The sequence below is a fragment of the Oryctolagus cuniculus genome, chromosome 7 (assembly GCF_964237555.1).
Source record: "Oryctolagus cuniculus chromosome 7, mOryCun1.1, whole genome shotgun sequence".
Lineage (NCBI taxonomy): Eukaryota > Metazoa > Chordata > Mammalia > Lagomorpha > Leporidae > Oryctolagus > Oryctolagus cuniculus.
The window spans coordinates 121,573,560-121,590,141 of record NC_091438.1 but is presented as its reverse complement, the minus strand read 5'-3'; the positions used below and the strand labels follow the sequence as shown (position 1 = coordinate 121,590,141).

At 42.9% G+C, this 16,582-nt stretch overlaps 1 protein-coding gene across 4 annotated transcripts in view; it reads right to left on the bottom strand.

Moving 5' to 3' along the window:
• EPS15 (epidermal growth factor receptor pathway substrate 15) overlaps positions 1–16,582 on the bottom strand; it is a 178,487-nt gene that overhangs the window by 8,031 nt on the left and 153,874 nt on the right. For all 4 annotated transcript variants that reach the window (XR_011390711.1, XM_051857775.2, XM_070078537.1 and 1 more), the window contains 2 exons: positions 4,532–4,608; positions 599–761 (listed from right to left, as the gene is read on the bottom strand). Coding sequence is in view for 3 of the 4 variants with exons in the window: in XM_051857775.2 (XP_051713735.2) it covers positions 599–761; positions 4,532–4,608 (240 nt within the window). In the remaining variant the exon portion in view is untranslated. The remainder of the gene's footprint in view (positions 1–598; positions 762–4,531; positions 4,609–16,582) is intronic.

Here is a 16,582-nt window from a genome sequence, read left to right as displayed (position 1 = left end):
TCTGTGGTGTCATGCTGGCACTCGGTTTCAGATTTGGGGGCATTTTGGATTTCAGATTTTCAGATAGGGATACCCAATCGATATTATAAACTACAGGTTTCTAAATGAGGTAAAATCATATTTTCCTCCAAGAAAAGCAACACTGATTTAAATCACTATATTGATGAATTCTGGATATCAAATGGCCATATATTCTCACATTAAAGGATTTAAGAAAGACTATGTTTTACAGGAAAAAATGAACTTCAAATTAACCCTTCCTGTACTAAACAGGAAACTGCTATTTAAAGGATAATGAGCTTTCAAAAAGCAAGATACTACAACCACAAGTCTCTTTTCCATTTAAGCCTCTGATTAAGAAAAATAAAAAAAAAAGCCTCTTGCCAGAAAGGCCGTTCATAGCAGTTACAAATGCTAGTCTCTCCAGCACATGGCTGTAATTCTGTGTTGTGGTGAGAACAGATGACAGAGGCAGGATTCTGTGTGCATTGACTTACTTTAAGGCCTTTTATATAAGTACAAAAGTAAGGCCCACATAATACTTTCCAGAAAGAGAAGGGACATCTAACTGACTTAGGGAAGGTACCGACTCTCATACCAGGTGGTGGTGGGCAGGGTCTTGTTGGAGTCCCGATCTTTGGTGGCAGTGCTGGAGGTACATCTTCATTTTTGACTGATGTTTCTTCAAACACATTTTTTGTAGTGACCACATTGCTGACGGAGTTTGATGTGGCTGAACTAAAAGGATCTTCATTGTTGACCTTTGTTTAAAAGAAAAGTTCATACATGGAGTTACACACACAGACACACACACACACACTCTATACCCAACTAATTTACATGATTATGTAGCACTGACTTGAGCATTATGGAGCTTTGTTTATTATTATTATTTTATTTTGACAGAGTTAGACAGTGAGAGAGAGAGACAGAGAGAAAGGTCTTCCTTCCGTTGGTTCACCCCCCAAATGGCTGCTACAGGTGGCGCTGCGCCAATCTGAAGCCAGGAGCCAGGTGCTTCTTCCTGGTCTCCCATGTGGGTGTAGGGGCCCAAGCACCTGGGCCATCCTCCACTGCCTTCCCGGGCCACAGCAGAGAGTTGGACTGGAAGAGGAGCAACCGGGACTAGAATCCAGTGCCCATATGGGATGCTGGTGCCGCAGGTGGAGGATTAACCAAGTGAGCCACAGGCGCCAGCCCCTGGAGCTTTATTTATTTATATTCTGAAAACTGAAAATTTCAGGACCTTTTTTTAAAATTTACTTTTTTTTTAAGATTTATTTATTTGAAAGTCAGAGTTACACAGAGAGAAGAGAGGCAGAGAGAGAGAGAGAGGTCTTCCGTCTGATGGTTCATTCCTCAGTTGGCCGCAATGGCCGAAGCTGAGCCAATCCAAAGCCAGGAGCTTCTTCTGGGTCTCCCACGTGGGTGCAGGGGCCCAAGGACTTGGGCCATCCTCCACTGCTTTCCCAGGCCATAGCAGAGAGCTGGATTGGAAGTGGAGCAGCCAGGTCTCGAACCGGCGCCCATATGGGATGCCGCGCTTCAGGCCAGGGCGTTAACCTCCTGCGCCACAACTGCCAGCCCCTACTTTATTTTTATTTTTATTTTATTTTTGAACAGGCAGAGTTAGTGAGAAAGAGAGAGACAGAGAAAAAGGTCTTCCTTTTTCCATTGATTCACCCCCTAAGTTGCTGTTATAGCCGGTGCCTTGCAGCCAGCATGCTGCGCTGATCCGAAGCCAGGAGCCAGGTACTTCCTCTTGGTCTCCCATGGGGTGCAGGGCCCAAGCACATGGGCCATCCTCCACTGCCTTCCTGGGTCATAGCAGAGAGCTGAACTGGAAGAGGGACAACTGGGACAGAATCCGGCGCCCCGACCGGGACTAGAACCCAGGGTGCCGGTGCCGCAGGTGGAGGATTAGCCAAGTGAGCCGCAGTGCTGGCCCGCCCCTACTTTATATGAAAAGCCGAGTTAGACAGAGAGGGAGTGAAAAAGCGATCCTCCATTCACTAGTTCACTCCCTAAATGGCTGCAACATCCAAGACTGGGCCAGACTGAAGTCAGGAACCAGGAGCTTCATCTGAGTCTCCCACATGCATGGCAGGAGCCCCATGCATTTGAGCCACCTTCTGCTCTTTCCCAGGTGCATTAGCAGGGAGCTGGATCAGAAGCAGAGCTGCCTCGACTCACATAGGATGCCAACACTGCAGGTGGTGGCTTAACCCCTTATGCCGTTAACACCAGCCCCAGGGCCAAATTTTTTTCAAAATATTTCTGTTTGAAAGGCAGAGTGACAGAGAGAAAGGGAGAAACAGAGAGCTCTTCCATCTGCTGGTTCACTCACCAAAAAAGCAAGAACAGCTAGGTCTGGTCCTGGCTGAGCCAGGAACGGGGACCTCCAACCTGGTCTCCCACATAGCTTGCAGGGACCACACACTTGGACTATCCTCTGCTGCCTTCCCAGGCACATTTGCAGGAAGCTGAATTAGAATTGAAGAAGCAGGGCCAGCACTGTGGCACAGCATGTAAAGCCACCACCTACAGGGCCAACATCCCATATGGGTGCCGGTTCGAGTCCTGGCTGCTTCACTTTCAATCCAGTTCTCTACTACAGCCTGGTAAAGCAGTAGAAGATGGCCCAACTCTTTGGGCCCCTGCATCCACATAGGAGACCCAGAAGAAGATTTTGGCTCATGGCTTTGGATCGGCACAACTCTAGCCATTTCAGCCATGGGAGTGAACCATTGGATGGAAGACCTCTTTCTCTCTCTCAATGCCTCTGCCTCTCTGTAACTCTTTCAAATAAATAAATAAATAAATATCTCTCTTTTTTTTTTTTTTTTTTTTGACAGGCAGAGTGGACAGTGAGAGAGAGAGACAGAGAGAAAGGTCTTCCTTTTGCCGTTGGTTCACCCTCCAATGGCCGCCGCGGCCAGCGCGATGCGGCCGGCGCACTGCACTGATCCGATGGCAGGAGCCAGGAGCCAGGTGCTTTTCCTGGTCTCCCATGGGGTGCAGGGCCCAAGCACCTGGGCCATCCTCCACTGCACTCCCTGGCCACAGCAGAGGGCTGGCCTGGAAGAGGGGCAACCGGGAGAGAATCCGGCGCCCCGACCGGGACTAGAACCCGGTGTGCCGGCGCCGCAAGGCGGAGGATTAGCCTAGTGAGCCGCGGCGCCGGCCAATATATATCTCTTAAAAAAAAAAAAAGAACTGGAGAAGCTGGGACTTCATTTGGCACTTTTATATGGGATGCACGTGCCACAAGCCACAACTTAACCTTCTGTACTACAACATTAGTCTTGGGACAATTTTTTTTAGAAAACTGTTCTATAACAGTAGTGAATTCTAACAGCATTATTTATTAAGAGCAATGGGTCAAAGCCAAAAATGCCAACTTTGGATGACAGGTTTGTCAAGCTTCAGGAAATATTCAGAACAAAACGACCGAAGCCTGTTCTGAAGGGACTGTCTTCACATGGAACAGCTGATCCAAATGATAAAGGGAAAAAAAAATACTGATTCTATACTTCTTTATGCACTTAAATATAGGAGATATTTCATATTAATACAAAGAAAATGATATATACACAAAATAAAGAGACAACTTGAAAGCTAACTTTTTAAACAAACTGATCCAGTAGGATGGTAAATCTTAAGGTGAGTCTGAAGGCTGCCTTCCAAATACATAGAGTAATGAAAGATTTACTTCTCTGTAACAAACCAGACTTTACAATTTTAAATCTATTTTCTATGTTCCTATGTTTTAAATCTATTTCCTATGTTCCTATGTTTCTCAACAATGGCACTACTGACAATTTGGGTTGGACATAATTCCACATTTTTGGGGACCAGACAGTGCATTGTGAGACATTTCATAGCATCCTTGGTCTCTGTCCACTTGATGTGATTAACATTCCTCACCCAGCTGTGAAAACCAAAAATGTCTTTAGACACTGCCGAAGATTCCAGGGAGGCAAAATAATACCAGTTAAGAACTAATGATAGAGACAATTTTACATACAATCTAATCCTTTTCTCTTGACCTGAATTAATACCAGAGCTACACTAGAAGTAGTAGATGTTTAGTGCTGGTCTTTGTGTATTGATTATCTTAATTTTGACCCTAACAACCTCAGAACATGAAATGAAGTAACCAATACAGAGAGGATGGGATGAATGCCCAGAATTTACAGCAATACACCTCAACCGTCAATGGGGGCGGGGGGGGAATGTAGTTCAATGGGGACAAACATGTATAAAAAGAGAAAAAGACTTTAAATATGAAGCTGCTGAGCAAACTTGTGAATAGAAAATAATTACTTATAACATTACCATAGTCTGTGTACAGAAATATGTCAACTTTGGCTATATATTATCTGTCATTTCATTCTGAAATAAACATTTGTTGTGACTTACTGAAATCAAGTGGTAATGTCTATGAGAAGGTTATAGTATTGAAAGGAGGATTGCTCCTTTACAAGAAGCACAGCATAGTTTCCCATTCTTATTAATCACTGCCCATTACCTTTGACAATGTGCTGAAGTCAGCAAATCCATCTCCAAATGATTCATTTCCAAAAACAGAGGCAAAGGGGTCTGTGGCTAAAATAAAGAAAATCAATGTAATAGGATAGAGATTGAATCTGTTCTCTTTTGGTTGGTAACATTCAGACAGATGAAAAATATTACAGAGTGCACAATGAGAGATATTTCTTTGTATGAATCAACTGATTCTGTCATAAAAGTTAAAACTAATTTTCACTTTATTTGAAGGGGAAAGAAAGAGGGTAAAGTCTTTCATCTGCTTCTCTACCACCCCAAATGCTGGCAATATACAGGGCAGGGCCAGGCCAAACTCAGAACCTGGAACTCAATCCAGGTCTCCCACATGGCTGGCAGGAACCTAAGTACTCAAGCCATTATCTGTTGTCTCCAAAGGTACACATTAGCAGGAAGCTGGATCAGGAACAGGGGGATTAGGACTTGAATCAGGCACTCCAATATGGGATGCAGGTGTCCGAAGCAGTGTGTTAGCTACTGAGTAAAATGCCAGCCCTGATCTAATTTTCTATTTAATCCAAGACGTATTCCTGATTTGATTCAGGATCAAAAACAGGTGAACTAACTCTAAGTAAAGTGTATAAGGCTCTGGTATACATATCCAATAATACAGCTCTTATGAATTTAAATTATTTAAATCAGGAAATAAAAAAAAAAGATGGGGGTGGGCAACAGGTGTTTGACCTAATAGTTAAAGCTGTAGGTTGGGATGCCCACAGCTCATAGGAAGTACCTAGGTTTGAATCCCAGCTCTGTTCCCAATTCTGGTTTCCTGCTGGCATTCACCCCGGGAGGCAGCAGATAATGGCTCAAGTAGAAGAGTCTCTGCAACCCACATGGAAGACCTAGACTGAGTTCCTGACTCCTGACTTTGGCCTGGCTCAGCCCTGGTCTTTGTGGGTATTTGGCTTGGTGGCTGGGGCGAGGAGGTGGAGTGGGACACTGGCAGATAGAAGTTCTCTCTTGCAAATTAAACAATAAAAAGTAAAAAAAAAAAAAAAAAAAAAAGATATCATTAAGTCCACAATTCACATGCATCCTCCAAGGCCCATTTCAAATGCTACCTCACCCACAAAACAGGAGATAACCTAAGTTGTTGCCAATTCTCCCAGCAGGAAGTGACTCCTTCCTTCTCTGTAGCAATAGTTACATTCTAATTTGTTCTATGGTTATCCATGATTGATAATCACCCTTTTTAGACAGCAAGTTTCTTGAAAACAGGAATAAGGCCTATCCAATGATGAATGAATGGTCAATGAACATCTTTGAGCTATATATTAGGTCTAAGACAATAAGATATAGATCCTACTTTTTTTTTTTTTAAATATTTGTTTATTTGAAAGGCAGAGTTACAGAGACAGAAGAAGAGACAGGGACAGGGAGATAGCAAGAAAGAGAGGGAGGGGTCTTCCATCTGCTGGTTCACTTCCCAAATGGCTGCAATGGCTGAGGCTGGGCCAGGCTCAAGTCAGGAGCTTGGAACTCCATTCAGGTCTCCCATGTGGGTGGCAGTGGCCCAAGCATTTGGACTATCTTCTGCTACATTAGCAGGGAGCTGGATCAGAAGTGGGGCAGCCAAACTCAAACCAGCATTCATATGGGATGCTGGCATTGCAGGGGAAGGCTTAATCCAGTGCACCACATGCCAGTCCCTAGTTCCTCCTTTGAAAAGCTCAGTCTAATGAAACATAAACAATAATAAGAGTCTTTTACAGATTATTACAGAGGCATGAAAAAGCTGTAGTTGGAAGTCACTAATTGGGAAAATCAGGAAAACTAGCAGAGGCCGGCACTGTGGTGTAGCAGGTAAAGCCGCTTTCTGCAGTGCAGACATCTCATACGAGCACTGGTTCAAGTCCCGGCTGCTCCACTTCTGATCCAGCTCCCTGCTCTGCTAATCCACCTGGGGAAGCAGCAGAGGATGGCCCAAGTACTTGGGCTCCTGCACCCACATGGGAGATCCACAAGAAGCTCCTGGCTCTGACCTGGATCAGACTTGGCTGTTGCAGCCATTCGGGGAGTGAACCAGCAGATTGAAGATCTCTCTTTCTGCTCTGCCTCTCTGTAATTCTGCCTTTCAAATAAATAAATAAATAAATGTTTAAACTAGTAAGCAGCCATTATATCTGAACTTTTCAGGATGGTCTTTTGAGTAAGAAATGTTCTTTGCCAAATAGATTGAGGCAGTGGACAGCAAATAGTCTACCAGACAGAAGGGACACTAACTACAAAAGCATTACTTAACCAAAACTCTACAGGCATAAGCAGTTCTCTCTTCCCTCACAGTGTTCTCTCCAGGTAGACTAACATTTTCAGCTGGAATGGATGGCTCTTACTGTGACACAGGCATCACCTCTTCAGACATGAAGCCAACCAATGACACCAAAGAATGTTTATATAAGTTGCTGTAATATAAGAAGCCGAAGGAAACAAAGAAAGAGAAAGAACTGCAAAAGAGAAGTCAAGACAGGCATAAAATTCTCCTTGTTCTTCTTAACTCCTCATCTTTGAATCAAACCAATTTTTTAAAAGATTTATTTATTTTATTTGAAACACAGAGCAAGAGAGAGAGTAAGAGAATCTTCCGTCTGCTGGTTCACTTCCAAATGGCCACAATAGCCGGAGCTGGGTGGATCTGAAGCCAGGAGTCAGGAGCTTTTTCCTGGTCTCCCACACAGACGCAGGGGCCCAAGGATTTGGGCCATCCTCTACTGTTTTCCCAGGTCATAGCAGGCAGCTGGATTGGAAGTAGGGCAGATGAACAGGCACCCATATGGGATGCCGGCACTGCAGGAGGCAGCTTTACCCTCTATGCCACAGCACCGGCCCCAAACCATTCCTAGAACAAAAATTGTGTCTGTTCACCCACCCATTTAAATGTATAAAGTGTGCCTGTATCTCTAGAAAGGAGTATACCAAAGATATAAACAGAAGACGAGGGGGCCAGCACTGTGGTGTAGTGGGTAAAGCCGCTGCCTGCGGTGCCGGCATCCCATATCGGCATCAGTTCGAGTCCCTGCTGCTTTACTTCTGATCCAGCTCTCTGCTATGGCCTAAGAAAGCAGTAGACAATGGCTTAAGTCTTTGGGCCCCTGCACCCACATGGGAGACCCAGAGGAAGCTCCTGGCTCCTGGCTTCGGATTGGTGCAGCTCCGGCTGTTGCGGCTGATTGGGGAGTGAACCAGCAGATGGAAGAGTTCTCTCTCTGTGTTAACTCTAACTTTCAAATAAATAAATAAATCTTTTTTAAAAAATGAAAAAGATTATTCATAAAAAAAAAACCCGGAAGACAGGCAAGGAATATGTATTGCTTTTGTTTGCTTTGTTTCCAAACCAGTGATGGGGAAGTGGGCAGGTACATTCAAAGAAAAATTTAGAGAACACTGATCCCAAAGAGAATGTTGAGAAGTCCAGAGTTACAGGCAACCCTATCATTTTATCTATTAAAGTTGTTTCTCATTAACACATATTTGCTGAGGACCACAGCTCACTGGTTCTATTTCAGGTTTTCCTTTCCTTTTCCTCTGTTACTCCCGGTAACACAGCTATTGAGGTTCAGGCTGAGCAGGATGCAGGTGCTCTCCTAATTGTAAGAAGAGTAATAGGGAGAAGGAGCTGGGCTGATTCCTCTGGAAGGATGAAAAACCTGCTTCATGCCTTTTCTCTGCCCACTGCCTTTACAAGAAGCCATAACATGTGTGGCAATGATACTGAGTTAGGTCTGATTTGACTGAAATGTTGTGATGTACATAATGTGGAAGAAATTAGTAAAAGCCATGACATTTCTATATTATGAACATAACATACTAGAAGAATTTCTTCCTTTTATTTTTTTTTTAAGATTTATTATTTTATTTATTTGAAAGGCAGTTATAGAGAGAGGTAGAAACAGAGAGAGATGTCTTCCATCCACTGTTTCACTCCCAAAACGGCTGCAATGACAGGCTAGGCCAGGCCAATGCCAAGAGCCAGGGTCTCTCAAGTGGGTGCAGGGGCCCAAGCTCTTGGGTCATCCTCTGCTGTCTTCGCAGGCACATCAGCAGGGAGCTGGATCAGAAGTTGGTGAACCAGTGCCCATACGGGATACCAGCACTGTAGGCGGGGGTTTTCACCCACAGCGCCACAATGCCAGGCTCTTTATTAGAGTCTTTCTATACCTAATAAATGACCAATTTAGCACTGGACCAAATGCTGGGAAAACATATCCCAGATAAACGACAAAGCATTTCTGCCAAAATTTGGCAATTAAGACATCAGCAAGAACCTTCTCAGATACTGATCACGGTTAAAATGAAGCAGATGTGCCTGCCCAGAAACTGGAAGGACTTGCCTAGAAACCGTGAACTTGCTGAAATCACATGAGGGACCCCTAATGGGGGGGAGCCCCTGGTATATCTGGAAAGAAATCCTGCTTAGCTTTCTTTCTCTTCATGTACTCAGCAACCATAACCCACAGAAGCAGGCTTTAAGTCAAAAGACCTCATTGTTGCCCCTTTATATGTATTTTGGAAAAATATACAAAAGCTAAATATTATAATTTCATTATTATAAATAACCTTTACCAATATTTTAGCATACTTAATAGTCTTTTATTTGAAAAGAGATTTCCCATGTTCAGACAGTTGGAGTCTAGCACCTGTGTTCTAAACATTAACTACTATTCTTTAGACTGTTCCATTCAATTAAGCTTATGACAATGTAGCAAATTTGACACATATCATGTCTGCATAGCTCCAGCAATCAACTAGCAAGTTTCTGCAATGTCCAGAAGCTTGGGGGAGTAGGGATGCAACCTAGGACAACTTCAGGTTTCTGCTTGAGTAATTGAATAGATGGTGATAAAAAAAAATATTAACAAACACAGGCTATTCAGAGGAATGTTGAGTGTTGCTTCACATTTCATAGAGTGGACAACATTACTTTCAGATACTTTTCTGTGACATATTAAGAAAAAACACATTATCTATAGATCTGTCTATGTCCCAGGGCTAGTGACTAGATTTGTGGTAATACTATCAACATTGAGAAACACAATCCTAGCAGTAATGTGGATAATGGATTGGCAGGTAAAGAGACTGAGGGTAATTTTAAAAAAATATTTATTTATTTATTTGAAAGTCAGAGTTACAAAGAGAGAGAAGGATAGGCAGAGAGAGAGAGAGAGAGGGAGAGAGAGAGAGGTCTTCCATCTGATGATTCACTTCCCAATTGGCTGCAACAGCTGGAGCTGTGCCAATCCAAAGCCAGGAGCTTCTTCTAGGTTTCCCACGTGGGTGCAGGGGTCCAAGGGCTTGAACCATCTTCTACTGCTTTTTCGGGCCATAGCAGAGAGCTAAATAGGAAGTGGTGGAGCCGGGACCTGAACCAGTGCCCATGTAGGATGCCAGCACTGCAGGCGGCAACTGGCCCCAGACACTGAAGGTAATTTAATACAAGGGGCCAGCGTTTTGGCACAACAGGTTAAAGTTGCTATTTGTGACAAAGGCAGCATTCCATATCAGAGGGCCAGTTCAAGCCCCAGCTCTTCTGCTTCTGATCCAGCTTCCTGTTACTGTGCCTGGGATAGCAGAAGATGGACCAAATGCTTGGATCCTTGCTACGCATGTGGGAGACCCATATGGAGTTCCAGACTCCTGGATTAAACCTGGCCCAGACCTGGTTGTTGCAGTCATTTGGACAGTGAACCAGTGGATAGAAGATCTCTCTCTCTTCTCTGTCACCTTGCCTTTCAAATAAATAAATGATTTTTAAAAAGTTTAGAGTCTTAATAGAAAATCAGAGGGATAGAAAGGCCAACAGATCAAGAGACAGGTGTCACAGAAAAGAGTGTTTGTTGTGCTGGAGCCGTGGTGTAGTGGTTTAACCTGCCACCTGTGACAATGGAATCCCATATAAGCACCAGTTACTGTCCCAGCTGCTCCACTTCCAATCCAGCCCCCTGCTAAGAGGAAGGCAGTGAAAGACGGCCCATGTACTTGGGACCCTGACATTCACATGGGAGACCCAATGAAGTTTCTGGTTTTGGCCCGGTCCAGCTCTGGCAGTTGCCATTTGGGAGTGAACCAGCAGATGGAAGCTCGCGCTTTTTCTCTCTCTGTCTCTATAACTCTGCCTTTAAAATAAAAAAAAAATCTTAAAAAAAGACAAAAAAAGAGGCTGGCACTGTGGCATAGTAGGCTAAGCTTCCACCTGTGGTGCTGGCATCCCATGTGGGCACAGGTTTAAGTCCCAGCTACTCCTGATCCAGCTTTCTGCTATGGCCTGGGAAGGCAGTAGAAGGCGGCCCAAGTGCCTGGGTCCCTCCACCCATGTGAGAGACCCAAAGAAGCTCCTAGATCCCGGGTTTGTCTTGGCCCAGCTCCGGCCATTGTGGCCATTTTTGGAGTGAACCAGCAGATGGAAGACCTCTCTGTAACTATGCCTCTCAAGTAAATAAATAAATCCTTAAAAAAAAAAAAACTTATTTCATTGCTATAGTAATCAAAACAAGGAATGTTTTGTTTGGAATGGAATATTGACAACTTCAAAAAGTTCATAGAAAATGGAATTTTACGAGAATATAAATATAGATCAATAGCCTAGAAACAAACTGTCACATACATGATTGAACACTTTTCAACAAAGTTGCCAAAGACACACATGAGCAAATGACAGTCTTTTAAACAAATGGTGCTGGGAAAACTAGATAACCACATGCAAAGTTCTCTTATACTATATATAAAAATTAACACAAAATGGATTAAAGATCTTAATACAAGAGCTAAAACTATAAAATTTTTACAAAGATAGAGGGAAATGCATCATGACACTGGATTTAGAAATGCTTTCTTGGTTATGACAGGAAAGAAAAGAAAAAAAGATAAAATGGACTACATCAAAATTAAAATGCAAAAAAAGGTGGGGGGCGCCATGGCACCCTCTGCCTGCGGTACCTGCATCCCATATATGGGTGCCAGTTCTAGTCCCGGTTGCTCCTCTTCCAGTCCAGCTCTCTGCTGTGGCCCAAGAGTGCAGTGGAGGATGGCACAAGTGCTTGGGCCCCTGCACCTGCATGGGAGACCAGGAGGAAGCACCTGGCTCCTGGCTTCGGATCGGCGCAGCTCTGGCCGTTGTGGCCACTTGGGGAGTGAACCAAAGGAAGGAATAACTTTCTCTCTGTCTCTCTTTCTCTCACTGTCTGTAACTCTGCCTGTCAAATAAATAAATAAAATTTTTAAAAACAAACAAGCAAAAAAATTAAAATGCTTCTGTGTGCCAATAGACAGTATCAACAGAAAAGGGTTAATTCATGAAATGGGAGCAAATATTTGCAAAATATCTATTTAAGGGGTTAATATTCAGAGTATATAAATAACTCCTAAAACCTAACAAAAAAGCAAACACTAAATTTAAAAATGGACAAAGAACTTAAATAGAAATTCTCGGCACAGGATATGCAAATAGACAATATGCATATGAAAAGATGCTCAGGGTCCAGTGTTGTGACTCAACAGGTTAAGCCACTGCTGGCACCCCATTATCCACTTTTTTTTTTTTTAAGATTTATTTATTTTTTTGAAAGAGTTACAGAGAAAAAAAATGAGACACACACACACAGAAACACACACAGATCTTCCACCTGCTGCTTCACTCCCCAAATGGCTGCAATGGCTAGGGCCGAGCCAGGCAAAAGCCAGGAGAAATGGCTTCATTTGGGTCTCCCACTTGGGTGATAGGGGCCCAAGCATTTGGGCCATCCTCCCCGGCTTTCCCAGGCTGTCAGCAGGAAACAGGATTGGAAGTGGAGTGTCCAGGACTTGAACCATCATGCATTTGGGATGATGGCATTGAAGATGGCTCCCATTTGGGATGATGGCATTGCAGGTGGTGGCTTAACCAATTATACCACAATGCTGGTACCTATATGGGATGCTGGCATCGCAGTGGTGGCTTTACCGGCTACACCACAATGCCATCCCCCATGCTCCACTTCTGATCCAGTTCCCTAGTAATGTACCTGCAGAGGCAGCAGTTGGGCTCCTGGCTTCCACCTGGCCATTGAAGCCATTTGGAGAATGAATTAGTAAATGGAAGATCTTTCTCTCTCTCTCTCTCTGTCTCTCCCTCTCTCTAACTCTGCCTTTCAAAGACATAAAATAAAAATCTCTTTTTTAAAGATGTTCAAAATCCCCAAATGTAAGAGTTGCCAAGGATGTAGAGAAATTGGAATGCTAGTGCACTGTTGGTAGTAATGTAAAATGTGGAAAATAGTATGGTAGTTTCTCAAAGAGTCAGAAATAGAATTACCATATGATCCAGTATTTTTTCTGGAATTCTACCCAAAAGTAATGAAAGCAAGGACTTAGATTATCTGTATACTCATGTTCATAACATCATTATTCATAAAAACATGGAAGCAACCCAAGTAAGTATATATTAACATATGAAAATAAGCAAAATGTGATATAGACATATGTTAATAATATTCAATTTTTAAAAGGCAGGAAATCCTGACACATGCTACAACACATGAACCCTGAGGACATTTTGCTAAGTGAAATAAGCGAGTCACATAAGGACAAACACTTTTGACTGCACTTACACAAAGTATCTGAAGTAGTAGTCAGAATTATAGAGACAGAAAACCGAATGATGGTTGCTAGGGTTTGATGAGAGGGAAGATGAGAAATTATTGTTTAATGGGTACAGAATTTTGGTTCTGGAAAGGGATGATGGCGATAACTGCACAACAATGTGAATGCACTTAACATCACTGAATTGTACATTTAAAAATGGTTAAATAGCAAACTCTGTTAATATATTCTACCACCATATTTTAAAAAATCACTTACCAGAACAAAGTAAAGAATATCCACCCTTCCTCCCCCCAAAACGAGTCTCATTTACTGAGTTTCCTTTATATGCTCTCTGAGGAGACATTCATTTATTCAATAATACTATGTGCCCAGGCAGATTTTCAGGTTCTTGGACTGTAGCAGTGAAAATAAAGACCTTAGTTCCTTGTGGAACTTAAATTCTAGTAGGAAGAGGAGACAAACAAGAGAAAAACAAAGTAACTTAAATAGTTTACTGAAAAGTCCTAATGAAAGAAGAAACAACAGAAAGGTAATCTAAGGGTGCTTGGCTGGGTTACTTGTAAATGACTGATAAGGCGCCAGAATAAGCCTTGCAGAGAAACTAACATCTGAAGCCAAGTTTTGTTAGAAGTAATGGCGATCATCAAATGAAAACATGGAGAAGGGTCATCCCAGGAAGAGGAAGTAGCTAGTGAAAAGGCCTAAAGAAACACCGGGACCAACAGCTGATCAATAGCAAGGCCAGTGTGGCTGGAACAGAGTGAAAAGGGGGAAACGAGATACTGGTAGAAAGGCATAGGCCATTCTAAGGCTATTACCAGCTATAATTTGAAGAATCTGAAAGAACTCCTGATAGATTAGAGATGGAGTAAAGAGCCAAGGCTGATTCTAAGGTTTTAGGTCTGGGCAAATTAAAGATGAAGTTGCTATGACTAAAATAGGGAAGCTCTAAGAGAAAAATATTTGGGAAGAAAGATTAGGTGTTTTATGTTAAGACAGCTAGCATCAAATTGTATGGGGAAAAGCTGGAAGCATTTCCACTGAGCCCTGGAACCAGGCAAAGATGCCCACTTTCACCATCACTGTTCAATATAGTTCTAGAAGTTTTAGCCAGAGCCATTGGACAAGAGAAAGAAATCAAAGGGATACAAATGGGAAAGGAGGAAGTTCAATTATCCCTGTTTGCAGATGATATGATCCTACAGAAAGGGGAACCAAGAGATTCCACTGAGATTATTGGAACTCATAAGAAAGTTTGGCAAAGTTAAAGGATATAAAATCAACACTCAAAAATCAATAGCCTTTGTATACACAAACAATGCCATGGCTGAGAAAGAACTTGTAAGGTCAGTACCATTCACAATAGCTACAAAAAATTTTAAATACCTTGGGATAAATTTAACCAAGGATGGGAAAGAACTCTACAAAGAAAATTGTAAAACATTAAGGAGGCCAGCACCGTGGCCCACTTGGCTAATCCCCTACGCCTGCAGCACCGGAATCCAGGGTTCTAGTCCTGGTTGGGGCGCCGGATTCTGTCCCGGTTGCTCCTCTTCCAGTCCAGCTCTCTGCTGTAGCACGGGAGGGCAGTGGAGGATGGCCCAAGTGCTTGGGTCCCTGCACCCGCATGGGAGACCGGGAAGAAGCACCCAGCTCCTGGCTTTGGATCGGCGCAGCGCCGGCCATGGCAGCCATTAGGGGAGTGAACAAACGGAAGGAAGATCTTTCTCTCTGTCTCTCTCTCACTATCTATCTATCTCACTCTCTCTCTGTCTCTCTCTCTCTCACTGTCACTATCTCACTCTCTGTCTCTCTCACTGTCTAACTCTGCCTGTCCAAAAAAAAAAAAAAAAAAATTACAGAAAGAAAGAGAAGACACCAAAAAATAGAAAATTTTTCCATGTTCATGGATTGATAGAATTAATATCATCAAAATGCCATACTACTCAAAGTAATTTACAGACTCAATGCAATCCCAATCAAAATATCAGATCTGGAAAAAATAACTCTAAAATTCATGCAGAGTCACAAGAGACCCTGAATAGCTAAAGCAATGCTAAACAATAAAAACAAAGCTGGAGGCATCACAAGACCTGATCTCAAGACATTACCAGGGTTGGCGCCACGGCTCACTTGGCTAATCCTCCGCCTGCGGCACCGGCACCCAGGGTTCTAGTCCCGGTTGGGGCGCTGGATTTTGTCCTGGCTGCCCCTCTTCCAGTCCAGCTCTCTGCTGTGGCCCGGGAGTGCAGTGGAGGATGGCCCAAGTACTTGGGCCCTGCACCCGCATGGGAGACCAGGATAAGTACCTGGCTCCTGGCTTTGGATCGGTGCAGCGCACTGGCCGCAGCAGCCATTTGGGGGGTGAACCAACGGAAAGGAAGACCTTTCTCTCTGTCTCTCTCTCTCTCACTGTCTAACTCTGCCTGTAAAAAAAAAAAAAAAAAAAAAAAGACATATTACCAGGCAGTTATAATCAAAACAGATTGGTACTGGCACAAGAACAGACACGTTGACCAATGGAACAGACTAGAGATCCTGGAAATTAATCCGTGCATCTACAACCAACTAACATTTGACAAACGAGCTAAAATCACTCCCTGATGAAAGCACAGTCTCTTCAACAAATGGTGCTGGGAAAACTATATCTCTGCATATAGAAATATGAAACAAGACCCCTACCTTAAACCCTATACAAAGAGCAACTCACAATGGATCACGGACCTAAATTAAGACCTGAAACTATCAAATTACTAGAAAAAAACATAGGGAAACACTGCAAGACATCGGCATAGGCAAAGATTTCTTGGATAAGATCCCAGCAGCACAGGCAATACAGGCAAAAATAGACAACTGGGATTACATTGCGCTACGAAGATTCTGCATAGCAAAGGAAGCACTCAACAAAGAGGCAACTGACAGAATCGAAGAAAATATCTGCACATGATAGAGATGATAAAGGGTTAATATCTATGATAGATAAGGAGCTCAAGAAATTCAATAACAACAAAACCAATAATCCAGTTAAGAAATGGGCTAAGGATATGAATAGGCATTTTTTCAAAGAATTAAGTACAGATAGCCAACAGACACACAGAAAGATGCTCAGGATCACTAGCCATCAGGGAAATGCACATAAAAACCACACTGAGATTTTACCTCATCCCAGTTAGAATGGCTATCATCCAAAAATCAAAATATAACAAATGCTGGTGAGGATATAGGGGGAAAGGTACCCTAATACACTGTTGGTGGGAATGTAAAAAAATACAATCATTATGGAAGACAGTATGGAGATTCCCCAGAAACCTGAAAATAGATCTATCATATGATCCAGCCATTCTTTCTGGAAATTCACCCAAAGGAAATGAAATCAGCATATGAAAGAGTTATCTGTATTTCCATGTTTATAGTAGCTCAACTCATAATAGTTACGACA